General features: G+C 52.9%; 1 protein-coding gene across 1 annotated transcript in view; it reads right to left on the bottom strand.

The window, feature by feature from the left end:
• Prkar1b (protein kinase cAMP-dependent type I regulatory subunit beta) overlaps positions 1-14303 on the bottom strand; it is a 115858-nt gene that overhangs the window by 24658 nt on the left and 76897 nt on the right. Inside the window, exon 6 of the mRNA XM_051161132.1 lies at positions 6408-6566. Within this exon, the coding sequence (XP_051017089.1) occupies positions 6408-6566 (159 nt within the window). The remainder of the gene's footprint in view (positions 1-6407; positions 6567-14303) is intronic.

Here is a 14303-nt window from a genome sequence, read left to right as displayed (position 1 = left end):
TGATATTGATGGTGGTAATGATGCTATTAATTGTCATAATAGTGGTGATGATGATAGTGGTAATGATGTAATGCTGATGGTGGTGATGATAATGATGGTATCAATGATAGTGTCAATGATGTATCAATGGTGATGAGGGATGGTGATAGTGATGCTGGTGGTGATGGTGTTGATGGAGATAATAAAGATGGTGGTGTTAGTGACTGTGACAGTGAAGGTGGTGGTGTAAATCTTACTGAGAACCCTGGAGGAGGGCTTTTGGAAAGGATCAGCACATTGGATTTCCAGGCAGAGGCAGCCCATCACTGCCCATGCTCTTAGAACAATCTTGTCATCTATAATTCTTGGGATCTCCATCAAATCCGGGGTGGGGGTGGGGGGGTGGAGCATCAGCCTGAGGCAGGCTCCCTAGTCATCAGAAATGGAATGAGTCATTCTGCAGATAGGTACTAATAGGCCCCAGCGCCTCTTCTTAGAAGGTGGCAAGAGACATAGCCAAGACCTTGCTCCCCCACATAGCTTTTAATGTGCCCCCACAGCTCTGAGAGATGCTACTATTATCTCTCTAGATAGAGAGAGCCCAAAGAAGAGTAATGGCTTAGTTCCTGTCCAGTGAGTTGAGGACTGAAACCGCTGTCCTAGATAGAGCTGTCTATGTAGATCAGACTAGATGCTAACATGAGAGATCTGCCTGCCCCCTCCCTGCTTCCTGAATGCTGAAATGAAAAACGCATCCTGCCACACCCAGCTTCTTCTCTTTCCTTAGTTGAATTATGCTTTCATTCTGTAGCCCACACTAGTCTGAAACTCACTATGTAGTCCAGGCTAACCTAGAACCTGTAATTCTGCCTCAGCCTCCCAAATGCATGAGCTCACACAGCGTGCCGTAGTGCATTCTCCCCACTCTGCATCTTTGCTCCTGTGGGGGAAAGAAGCTGTGTCCACGAAGCCACTGCTATGTGCTGTACTGTGTGGTCAACCTCCATCCTCACCCTGGATTGAGGGACTCACGCACTGGTGTGCCCAGGCTTGGAGCCAGGACTAAGGTGGTCCGGCCTGTCACCGTCATGCTATCATTAGCCTTCTATGCTCCTGTGAAGGCTTAGTAGCCAGCAGCAGCTGTGTTAAACCATGTAGGTAGCTTTCCAAGGCTTCAGTGCAAGAAGAGAAGAGGCTCAAGGCTGTGTGGAGAGGCACGCACAGGAGGACCCAGCTGCCATGCTTATCTCCTCCCTGGGTGCCTGCCAGCCAATGGCAGTGACAGCTCATTGCTCTTTCTGCAGCCCAGTGCACTTTGGGGACACTCGTAGTGTGATATCCATGGCTGGGCGCCTCTTAGAGACGCAGGCAGGCACCCGCGGTCTAGTTAAGACATGACAAGCCAGAAGAGAAATCTTGCTCTCTAAATAATCATGTACCAACAGTAGAAGGGAGATGTCCATGACTGAAACACACAGGCATTAGCAGCCATCAGGGCTCTTACCAACCAGACCCTACCACTCTGATCTGAGAACCCTAGAAGGGTCGGGTGGACAGCCCAGGAGGTTTGCACTTGAAGACCAAATACTCAGGTGTCTGGAGGGAAACCAGTCTTGTATAACAGCCGGGGATGATGGAGGGGGCATGGAAGACACAGAGAAGGGACTGGGCAAAGCAGAGGGTCAAGCCATGACACTCTGGGGAACACACTGAGCTGACAGGTGTCATTTCCAAGATTCAGAGGCTGCCAGGAGCAGTGGGTGACTACAAGTTAGTTTAAGAGTACACACAGAGCTTTGGGGGGGCAATCCACCAGCATGTCCAGCACCCCTTAACCAATGATGAGCCTGGGGGAGGCTGAGCTTGAGCTAGCTGTCGAAAGCCTGAGCTCAGGCCTCCATGCCCACTGGCCTCTTGAGCTTGTGCAATAGGAATGCTGAAACCTGCCCCAAAGGGTCTTGGCGAAGACTGGCACAGGATACAGTGACAGGACCCCAGGCCTCCCCACAACCTTGGGCCTCAACTTCCACTTCAGACCAACACTAATAAGCTGGCAAAGTCTCAAACCCAGAGACCCAGAGTCACACACCACCAAGCTCTCTTACTTCCCAGGGAAAGTCCTGGGGTACCTATTTCTGATTGTCAATTTGACAGGGTCTAGAATCGCCTAGCAGACAAACCTCTGGGCATGTCTGTGAGGGAACTTCTGGACTGTGGTACTAGAGGGAAGACCCACCCACTCATGGGAGGACCCATCATAAACATGGGAGGATCTACCACTACTGCATGGACTGGGGTCCTGGACTGAATACAAAGGAAAAAGAAAGCTAAGAACCCTCCCCCATCTCTCTCTTTCTCCCTCCCTCCTCTCTCCTCTCTCCTCCCTCTTTTCTCTCTCTCCTCCCTCCCTCTCTCTCTCCCTCTCCTCCTTCTCCAGCTCCTTCTCCCCCCCCCCCTCTCTCCCCTCCTCCCCCACCTCCCTGACTGTGGATGCAATGTGACCAACTGCCTTACCCTCCTTATCCTCCTGCCACCACCCCCTTTCCCCACCATGACAAACTGTACTTAAAGCTATGAGCCATGAGCCACAATCAGCTCCCTTAAGTAGCTGTTGTCAAGTATTTTGTCATAGCAATGAGAAAAATAACTAATTCAAGTCACAACAGGGCTGGGGACTCAATGTCCAGTAGTGCCAGGAGGACCTCATTAAGCTGTCCTCAGCTATCTGGACCTCGACGGATAGACAACAGCTCTGCCAGCGGAGGCTAGAACAAGTCTGTTTCCATGACAACAAGACAGCACAATTGGAAAGCCAGTGTCTAGGCTCTCCTGATGTAGAACTGTTGTGTCTGCCTATCGGTGAAGGTCGGGGTGGCTGTGGTGGCAGCAGCCTGCTCAGTGATCTGGCCCAAGCCACTTTAATCCCATCCAGCCCTTAAAAAAGGCATCTCTTTCTGAAAATGTGCAGTCCCCACTGACCACCTAGCAATTATGCCCTGCCAGAGGAATGCAGGTAGGTTGTGACCCAGCAACCTCAGAGGCTAATGTTGGTGCAGCAGACAGAATAATGCCGAAAATGTTGTGGGACCTGGGGAAGTGGTCAGGCAGCCTGCTTTGTTCCTAGGCTGAGCAGTCATCCGCTAAGCCTCTTGGTGACACGGGGAACCCCAAGTTAGCAGGCTTCACCGCATGCACGCAAGACAGCAACCCAAGACAGCTCCAATGGGGCTCAGCCTAGGAACCTGCCTGCAGAGGCCAGCCAGCCTTCTCCCCGAGGAGCCTGCCTGGTCCAGGGACTCCATCTGCCTGTCCCCTTGGCATCTGCAGCATGCCCGGCGATTGTTAGTATTGACTGTCAACCTCACAGAATCTAGAATTATCTGGAAGGCAATCTCAAGGAAGGATGATCTTAGGTCAGGTTAGTCTGTCAGCACGTCTGTTGCGGGGGGTGGGGGGGTTGAATGTCCTGATTGGGTTGACATAGATGGGAACACCCACCTGGAATGTGGGCAGCACCATTTTTTAGCCCCAGACCGAAGGCAGGGGAGAAGCAAACTGAGTGCGGCTCCTTGGCTGTGGATGGGATGTGGCCAACTTCCTCCAGTGGCTGCTGCTGCGACCTCCCTGCCATGGTGGACGGGACCCTAGAACTGTGCACCAAAAACAAGCCCTTTCTTCCCTAAGTTGCTTTTGCCAAGAGTGTGTTATCACAGCGACGGGAAAGGAAACCAAAACGGACCTCAGCCAAGATCTCTATCAGATGTCAACAGCAGGGACCTTGAAACACAGCTGGGCAGAGCACTGCGTTCACCACTCACCGTTCCCGGAGCCTTTCCTCACTCCCCCCCACTAGCAGAAGAGCGAGCTCCTGGCTTCGGAACTAATCGGCATGAGGCTGGGTTAGAGGAGGAAGATGTGGTTGCAGAACACACAGAGGGACCGCCTTCCTGCAGGGTTCCGATGAGAGCAAGGGATTCAAGACCCTGCCCCGTCTCTGCTGAGAACCACACTGTATGCATGGTGAACTGTGCCTGCCCTCACGGTTCAGAAGAACTGGAACCAGAGATGAGTCTAGCTCCCAGCACAACCTATCCTAGCCAGAGCTGCCCAGGACAAGAAGCTGGCCCTGGCTGAAGTTTCTCCATCACTCGACGCCTCCAAGCACATCCCCTACTCCCAAGGGATCAGCCCTGGGGTTATCAATCTGAGCAAGGGTGGAGGGATCACCTACTCCCAGGCTGTGTGAACCCCTGGGGGACTCTAAGCTCATCTCAGAACCCCTACAGAAAATGGGGTGAGGAACACACTGAGGTTGCAGGTGTCACACCACCTGTGCCTGGTTCTTGTGGCGATGGCTTAGAGTCAGTCAGGACGTGGGTCCTTCAGAGTCAATGGCAGTAGGAATGGGGACCCATATTGGCTTGGGACACAAGTTCCAAGGGACTAAGGACACTTCATGCAGAGGTTCAGAAGATACCAGGATGACCTCTACTTACTGCCCAGTTTGAGACAGGGCTTCATGCAGTCCATAGCCTCAAAGTTGCTATGTAAGCTGAGGGTGGCATTGGACTTCTGATCCTCCTGCCTTTGCCTCCTGAGAGCTGGAATTCCAGGCACGCACTGCACACTGTGCCTCACTTAGGCAGTGATGGGTCTATTCGGCAAGCGCTCTATCAACTGAGTCGTGTCTAGCCCCTCTAGAGGGAATTCCAAACTCACCAGTGGCAGACACAAGGTTGCCAAGTAAGAGGCAGGTGAGCAGAGGGCCCAAGGCTTAAATAAAAGGAAAGAAATTCATGACCTGCTGCCTCTGTTGTGCCCTCACCTGAGTGCCTACCGATGGCAGTGCACCCCAGCTCTGCCGAATGCTGGGCACTGTGTGTCCCTTAGAGAAACAGCAGCCGGGGGAGAGACAGGAAACTTCCAAACTAGAAGTCACAGGGTTCCAACTCGAGTGTGGAGTCTGAGCTGACGGAGCCAGACACTGGTGACCTTTTGTCTTCTACGTCTCCCACCGTGACTCCCAGCTAAGGCAGGACCCCCGGCCCCCCCAGTGGTGTGTGATGTAGACGTATCCAAATCTGCCCAGAGGAAGAATGGGTGCGGGCAGGATCCAAAGTCTCCACGAGAGCTCTGCGGATTCTGGATCCCATCAAATGGCACTATTCTTAGTGTCTGGGGATCCGAAATTAACCCAAAGAAAGTGCCAGCTCCCTCTGCACTTCTGAGAGCATTCCTGAATATAAAGTCCTAACCACAAAAGTCCCACAGCCAGCAATGACACAGCACAGACGAGACGCTAGAGAAACAGCCGCTTATGCAACTTCAGGCCAGGTGCGCTCAGACAGGACGGGGACGACGGGACTGTATCCTCTTGCAGAGGGAGGATTCCCCCAACGGCACCCTCCCACTGGGATAGGCAGGTCCCTGCAGATAGAGACGTGTTGGAGACAAAGGACTATAGTGTTGTATTGTGGTGCTGCTTGTCTTTGTGCCCACAGCAGTGCGGGAGCCCTGATGTGCTGAGCAAGCGGGGCCCTGGGGACAGCTGCCTCCAAGATGGTGCTGATCCACGGAGCGTGTCCTATGGAGGAGCTGACATTACATCAAGACCACAACAGGATGTGCTCTCTGTGCCTCGGTGACTGAGCCACACGGGCTCCATCCTGAGCTATTCTGGGGGAGACACCAGTCTCACCCCGTGGCCACTCTCGGTTCCCTCAATCTATATCTCAAAGATAACTGAGTCCCAGCCGGTCCGGGGTCCTTCTGTGATTCAAGGAAGCTCCATGTCAGAGGTCAGGAGGGTAAACTCCAGGGGAGCCTGCGGATTTTCAGGATGGAGCACTCCTGCCTCCTTAGGACAAAACCCTTCCTTTCTTCTCATTGTGTTCCCCTCAAACAGCCCCCTGTGCTCCAAGCAGCAGACACCCCAAGGCCTTTGCACTCTGTCTCCATGACCTACAACTCCCACGGGGGGGGGGGGTGCATGGGGAGGGGGAGGGCTTTTAGCCCTTGCCCTAACATCACCTTAAAGGGACCCTAGGTTTTATTCTCCAAGAGACCTTGTGGTCCAAGATGGTAGCACTGTTGATCCAGCCATTACAACCACATTCTAGAGTATTTGGAAGGAGAGAAAGGGGAATGCAGCAGAGACATCCCCAAGTCATCTTCTGTGGGCTGTCGCCAGCAGGGCAGGACACCTGCCTATTTCCAAGCTCGAAGCTTACCGGGAGGGCCTGGCGACAGCCCACAATCTTTCTGTTTTGAGGAGCTCCAAAAACCTTTCTGGTGCTTTCCACTCACATCACAGGCCATGTCTACTGGGGAGACCCATCTTCACCTTGGACCTGAGTGTCTGGTGGTGTCGGACCCTATTACTGTGCCTCCTCCCCCGGACAGAGCCTACTGGCCAAGGTTCCACTCACCATAAGGATGCGCCTGTAGCTGTCACGGTCGATGCCCCAGAGTTTGAGGTCCGTCTTGGCCTTCACAGTGGCTGCTCGGGGGGTGCCGTAGATGAGGGCCAGCTCTCCGAAGCTCCCCCCCTCACTGATGCTGGTCACCCATTCCCCATTCACGTATACCTTTAGAGAACAGGAAAGAAAGGTCAGCGGGAAATGTGGGCCACAGTGGCCGCTTCCTCTATGGAGGATCCGTAAGGCTCCCCAGTGGGATGCTTTCTCCAGTGCTTTGTTCTCTTTGAAAGAGAGCGAGTCACAGGTGATGGTTGTAACTCCGCGCAGGTGAGCAAGGCACAGAGGGGGCCTGGCTAGCCACAAAGATTGGGGGTGGGAAGAACAGTGGCTCCCAAAGACAGGACTCTACCAGTTGGGGTGTGTGCTCTTCCCACCTGGTGTACTGGCTCCCCAAACCCCAAAGGGGTCTGGGGCTCTGGGAGGGGAGAGCACAGATTGACCTTAAAACCCCCAAAGAGGCCAGGCATGATGTCATAACCTGTCATGCCAAGTTGAGGCAGAAGGATGACAGGTTCCAGGCCAGTCTGGGCTATAGAGTGATGTCCTATCTCTCCCCTACCCCGCCCCCCGCCCCGTTGGAAAGACAGGTGTTTTGCACGGCTTTTGGATCACTTCTTACACATGCCTGCCCTGGAGGTAACCTTGGGCTGGTGTCATCTGTTCCAAGGAGCGCCCATCCCACCTCATCCCAGCCTACCCAGAACCACAGCTGGACAGCACACAGACACCAAAGAGCAGGTCAGGACCAGAGGGGCAGGACACAATATGTCTCAGCTGCCTCCTGCACTGGCTACCCATCCAGTGATCCCCTCTCAGGCTCTCTGGGCCTCACTTTTCATGACTGCACCCCAATGATTTGCTCTACCATTACCTAGACAGACCCAGACAAACATCCTGCCTCATGCCTTTTCCGTTTACAAACTGCCTCTCCTCTCTGGCCATTCAGGGACCCCTCTGCCTGAGTATCCTTCTTGTCCCATCCCCATGGGCACACACTGACTGTCCCCCTTCTCCTCTGGGCCTCTGCTACCAAGGCAAGCACCCAAGTCTTTTGGCCAGTGGCCTAGTTGAGCCCCCTGGCCAGGCACCACTACCAAGCTGCCCCGAGAAGGAGCTGGGACAAGATTCCCTTTCAGGCCGCGTGGGCGACGCACCCTGCACAGTGTGCGCACTATGCACGGACCTTGCGCAGCCCACACCCAGCCAAGGCATAGAATGGGTAGATTGTTCATCCCCAGGGCGATTATGCAGCTCGGTTACTATAAATTGATACAATGCACGCTTTATCCCGCAGCGTCTCAATGAGAGTACAGAACCGTTCCCACTGCTAAAACGGGTGCGTACCCAGAGAATGGATTGTGATGAATCATGGAAGCGATTCTTATTGAAATCAATGTCTCATTATCCGGTAATAACTGAGGCACAGAGATTTCTGTCTGAAAGAGAACAAGTCGCAGGTGATGGTTGTAACTCCACTATATAGTGAGCAAGGCGTAGAGGAGGCCTGCCTAGCCACGAAGACGGGGGGTGGGGAGGACAGTGGCTCCCAAAGACAAGACTCTCTACCAGTTGGGGTGCATGTTCTTCCCACCTGGTATACTGGTTCCCCAAACCCCAAGGGGGTCTGGGGGTCTGGGGCTCTGGGAGGGGAGAGCACAGATTGACCTTAAAACCCTCAAAGAGGCCAGGCATGGTGTCATAACCTGTCACGCCAGGTTGAGGCAGGAGGATGACAGGCTCCAGCCCAGTCTGGGCTATAGCGTGATGTCCTATCTCCCTTGTTGGAAAGACAGGTGCTTTGCATGGCTTTTGGATCACTTCTTACACACGCCTGCCCTGGAGGTAACCTTGGGCTGGTGTCATCTGTTCCAAGGAGCGCCCACCCCACCTCATCCCAACCTACTCAGAGCCATAACTGGGCAGCACACAGCCACCAAAGAACAAGTCAGGACCAGAGGGCAGGACACAGTGTGACTCAGCTACCTCCCAGGCTGGTTACCCATCCAGTGATCCCCTCTCAGGCTCTCTGGGCCTGTCTTTCCGACTGCACCTCAATGAGTTGCTTTACAATTACACACACAGACGCACACACACAGACACACACACAGACATATACCCAGACACACACACACATACACACACACAGACACACACACACACAGACATACACTGACACACAGACACACACACACAGAATGTGGAAACAATGCCCACCAAATGCTATAGGGAACGTAGACGTACACAAGGAAAGAGCGTAGCGATCTAGGACTTTAGATATGAGTTTGCAGGCCTCAGAGCATACTCCTACGGCCTCACCTCACATCCACAGCCCAGGGAGGGTAGGACACAGCCTCTCCTCTCATCTCAGAGCTGGCATTGCCACCTTGCCTATGCTTCTGCAGGAACCTACGCATGGAGCGTTACCTTGCGGATGAGAAACTCCAGTCATCTGAACATGGCAGGTAGCTCACCGAGTATACACATGGCCCCTAAGACCTACTCAGTGTCACCCCGAGTCTGTCATTCAGCTTCTTTTTTTGTTTGTTTGTTTTTTGGTTTTTCAAGACAGGGTTTCTCTGTGTTAGCCTTGGCTGTCCTGGACTCACTTTGTAGACCAGGCTGGCCTCGAACTCACGGAATCCACCTGCTTCTGCTTCCCAAGTGCTGCCATTCAGTTTCTTTAGCCTCAGAGTGCTCTCTAGCCTAGATGAGCTTGGGATGTCATAGCCACATGACGTTGTCAGGATCATTGTGTTGCTTTTTATGGTACTAGAGATTAGACCAAGGCCTTGCACTCAGCTCTTCATTGGGGGATTCTAGGCAGGGGCTCTACCACTGAGCCACACCCCAGCCCCTCACTGGGGGATTCTAGGCAGGTGCTCTACCACTGAGCCACACCCCAGCCCCTCACTGGGGGATTCTAGGCAGGGGCTCTACCACTGAGCCACATCCCAGCCCCTCACTGGAGGATTCTAGGCAGATGCTCTACCACTGAGCCATGTCCCCAGCCCCTCACTGGGGGGATTCTAGGCAGGTGCTCTACCGCTGAACCACACCCCAGGCCCTCACTGGGGGATTCTAGGCAGGTGCTCTACCACTGAGCCACACCCCAGCCCCTCACTGGGGGTTTCTAGGCAGGGGCTCTACCACTGAGCCATGCCCCAGCCCCTCACTGGGGGTTTCTAGGCAGGGGCTCTACCACTGAGCCATGACCCAGCCCCTCACTGGGGGTTTCTAGGCAGGGGCTCTACCACTGAGCCATGACCCAGCCCCTCACTGGGGGATTCTAGGCAGGGGCTCTACCACTGAGCCACACCCCCAGCTTCTCTCTGAAGTATTCTAGACAAATGCTTACCACTAAGCTGTATCCCTAACCTCTCCCCTTTTGAGACAGAGTTCCCCTCTGTAGTCCCACGTTGTCCCCTAACTTGGTAAAATTCTCCCATCACAGCCTCCAGAGACCTGGGATTACAGGCATGCACTACCACCCAGGCATCACAGAGATACTTGAGTTGACTGTGACTTCCCTGTTTGTCTCTGACAAAGATCTGAGGTGACATCAGTTATGTCACAGGCACACCTGTTGGCTCAGCAGAAGCAGGTGTTACTGAAAGCATATTCCCAGAGGCTGCTCTGTCCCTACCACACGTCTGTCCCCACGTGTCATCTTGGGCTGAGTCATAAGTACAGACGCTCTTGGGCTTGGGTGAGGTGTGTAGGACATGCGAGTTCCTGCTGGTGAGTTGCCAATGGGCTAATAGTCTCTCTCCTTGAAGGATGGGGGACTGGGGAAGTCCCCTAGTGGCCACCCCAAGCAGGAGGAAGGACCCAAAACTACCTTTCCCAGATCACTCAGCCTCTGGCAACACAATGCCCCAGCTGAACCGCTGTGGTAGTGACACATCGTCAACTTCACTCCCCAAAGGAAGAGTGAGTGTGGCTGCCCTGAGACATGGCCAAGGGAGCCAGGACCCTCTGCGGTGACGACCCTCCTTCATGCTGGAGTCTCAAGCCTAGGGGATCCCCCCACAGTGTCAGAGGAAACCATTGTGTCCTGCAGGGCCACCCCGGAGGACAAAGGGCCATCCTTCTTTGCACACTGGCCTCTGTCACAGCTCCCCCACCCAGCTGGTACGCAAAGGGGCTACTCTTGTTTGGTTCCATTTTTTTTGTTTTTTTCTTCCTTTAAGAGAAAAATGGTGGGAGGCCCCACTGGGCTACACTATACCACACTAGCGGCCAAAGGTCCTCCAGATGATCTCAGCCTCCGCCTCCCTGCCCTGCCTGCCTTCCTCCTTCCTGCCTGTCCCTGTTCAGCCTTCGTTCAGTGAGTGACCCTCTGACCCAGGCACGCACCTTCTCGCCTCTAGGAACTTGGCAATAGATGACAGATTCCCATCTGCGATGGATCTTCCAAAGAGCAGAGACATGGGCCGGAGGCAAATGCCATACAGATACAAGCCTGGTGTGGCGCCCCGTGCCTGTGCTCTTAGCCCCCAAGAAACTGAGTCTGGGGGGATTGGGAACATAAGGCTAGCCTAGGCTACAGGGAAAGACTCTGTCTGAAAAAAGCAGACCAAGGCTGAGGAGATGGCTCAGTAGTTGATAAAGGCCTTGCAAGCAAGAATATGTGAATTTGTGCCCCAGAATCCATGTATAATGTGTGGACACAGTGGCCTGAGTCTGTAACTCCAGTGCTGAAGAACAGGGGGCTACAGACGGGCAGATCTTTGGGGCCCAGTGACAGGCTATCCTACAAGAATCAGTGAGTTCCAGGTTAGTGAGTGACTCCGTATTAACAAAGCAAGGTGGGCTGACAGGATGACTCAGCAGGCAAGTATTCGCCACGCAGGCCCGATGACCCAAGCTTGATCCCTGGAATTCATGTAAAGGTGGAAGGAACAAATTGACCCCAGGAAGTTGTCCTCTGACCTCCATATATGTGTGGTGTCAAAAGTACCACTCTCCATCTCTCTCTCTCTCTCTCTCTCTCTCTCTCTCTCCATCTCTCTCTCTCTCTCTCTCCATCTCTCTCTCTCTCTCCATCTCTCTCTCTCTCTCCATATCTCTCTATCTCTCTCCTCATCTCTCTCTCTCTCTTCTCTCTCCATCTCTCTCTATCTCTTCCTTCACATCTCTCTCTCTCTCTCTCTCTCCTCTCTCCTCTCTCTCTCTCTCTCCATCTCTCTCTCTCTCTCCATCTCTCTCTCTCTCTCTCCATCTCTCTCTCTCTCTCTCTCTCCACTCTCTCTCTCTCTCCATCTCTCTCTTCTCCATCTCTCTCTCTCTCCTCTCCTCTCTCTCTCCCTCTCTCTCTCTCTCTCTCTCTCTCTCTCTCCATCTCTCTCTCTCTCTCTCTCCATCTCTCTCTCTCTCTCCATCTCTCTCTCTCTCTCTCTCTCTCTCTCTCACACACACACACACACACACACACACACATATGCTTGCATGCCCATACGCATCCATCCATGCACATGTATGGACACATGCACATTGCACACATGTGTGTGGACATACATGCTAGAAAACAGAAGGAAAAAACATTAAAAAAAAAAAAACCTCTGACATTAGACTCATGGGGGACCTGGCCTCTACATATTTTTCGAGGACTCATGCCAAGGCTTGTTCAGACTACAGCGTGCCAGAGGTGGCTGGATGGCAGAAGGTCACCTGTCCAGTCAAGTCCTGGCAAAGCCCCTAAAGATCACTGGATTTCTGGATCACCAGCACCCCAGAATCAGTGAACATCACCCTCCTGGCACAGATGGACCAAGGTTGCCAGGAGCCCAGGGGTTCCCAGACCATGGCAGGACCAGCTCTGTCTCCCTTCTCAACCATGTCAAATCAAGCGTGCAAGCTAGCAGTGTGTAGGTGAAGATAAAGATGATCATAAGAGCTGGGGGCACAGGACTGTCATCCTTGGGCTCTGCCCCCCCCCGACTACTCCAGGGTAGTTATCAAGCCAGTGAGGGTCCCTCATTGAAGCCAGACCATGCTGGGTGTGGCCCTCTCTCCCTCTCCCTCATGCCCACATGCAGTCCCAGAACCCCAGAAGGCAGGTCAGGTCAAGATCCCCAAATATCGAGTTTGCTGCAAACTTCTGCACACCGGTGGGAAGCCCACAGTTTCTCCTAATTGAGTCACCAATCCAAGGGACTGCCGGCACCCCCCGACTGTGTCACCCACCCACCCCACTAGAACAGCACAGCCTCAGAATCTAACACCCTCAACTCCAGCCACATTCACTGCCAGGTTTTAGCCAACACGCTGTGACCTCAAGCAAGGCCATCAAAGCCACCGAGGAGCTCAGAGATGACGTGCTGTATGGCTAAATATGCTTTGGAGGCTCCTAGACCTTCAGAGAAAAAAAAATGGCACAGCCAGCTATGCATTCAACAAATGACTAATGGAAATCTAACGGCACTTTGGAAAACAGGCCTCCAGGAAACATTCACACACCCATGTTAACTGTGGGATAGCTTGCAAGAGCCCATAAGGATGTACATTTTTTTTTTTAAAGTAGCATATGCCCCCAATGGTACATTACTCAGCCTTGAGCTGAGGAATTGACACCTGCTACAGCGTGAGTGGATAGATCTTGAGGATGTTTTGCTCAGCAACAGCAGCCACAGGGTAGATGCTGTATGAGGTCACTATGAGCCCCACCCCTAAAAGAGTCTGATTATTTTCAGATCTATTTGCTTTCATGAGTATGGATGTTTCTCGCCTGCATGTTATGTCTGTGCAGGCAGAAGAAGAGCATCGGATCCTCTGGAACTGAAGTTCCAGACAGTTGTGAGCTGCCATGCGGATGCTGGGAATTGAACCCAGGTCTTCTGGAAGAGTATCCAATGCTCTTTAACCACTGAGCCATTTCTCTAACCCCAGGAATCAGATTTATAGGGATAGGAAGCAGGAAGGGTAGAATCAGGGACGGGGATGAGGCTATGGAGTGACTTGTTAAAGGGACCAGCCGAGAATCAGTAAGATAGTTCATACAGGAGGAGGTCTGGGGAGACAGGCCAGTGGATAACTGCTCACTGGGAATGTGAGGGCCCAAGTTTAATTTCCAGAAGTCATGATTTTAGAAAGTCAGGTGTGATGGTATATGCCTTTAATTCCAGATCTGGGGAGGTGGAGACAGGTGAACGCCTCAAGTTTTGTTAGCTAGCCAGCTTGATTGAATTACAGACTCCAGGCCAATGAGAGTCCCTCTCTCGAAAAACAGGATGGACAGTGACTGACAAAGACACCTGAGGTTAAGCGCTGACCTCTGCAGACATGTGTTCTCCTCCAGCCCTCCCCCACACTCACGGAGGAAAGAGTTCTGGGCACAGGTGATGGCGACAGCTGCACTGTTGACAACCATAGTGACTCCATTGCCCTGAGGCACCTTAATAATTTAAACATATGTGCTCACCCAGCAACTCTGGCAAACGGAACAGTCCCCAGCCCAACGGCTGGACCAGATAGCAATGCCCAGGGATTCCCAGCTCCTGGGTGCACACCGTGCTGCCCAGGAGGGAAGATCTTATTTGGTTGGTTGGTTGGTTTTTCGAGTCAAAGTTTCTCTGTGTAGCCCTGGCTGTCCTGGACTCACTTTGTAGACCAGGCTGGACTGGAACTCACAGAGATCCTCCTACCTCTGCCTCCCTGAGGGCTGGGATTAAAGGCGTGCACCACCACTGCCTGGCTCCCCTTTCTCAATCTTGAATGCCTGCAGCTGAGTGTCCTTTTCAGTAGGAATTCTGTGTTCCACGAATAAAATAAATTGGAAAATATTTTTCTACTAGAAAAAAACAGATTATAGTTCTTGGCTAAAGTACACACACTGTCTAGCATTTA

Source organism: Acomys russatus, chromosome 19 (assembly GCF_903995435.1).
Source record: "Acomys russatus chromosome 19, mAcoRus1.1, whole genome shotgun sequence".
In the NCBI taxonomy this organism is placed as follows: Eukaryota; Metazoa; Chordata; class Mammalia; order Rodentia; family Muridae; genus Acomys; species Acomys russatus.
Note: the sequence above shows the minus strand (reverse complement) of the source record. Positions and strands in the feature narration are given on the sequence as shown.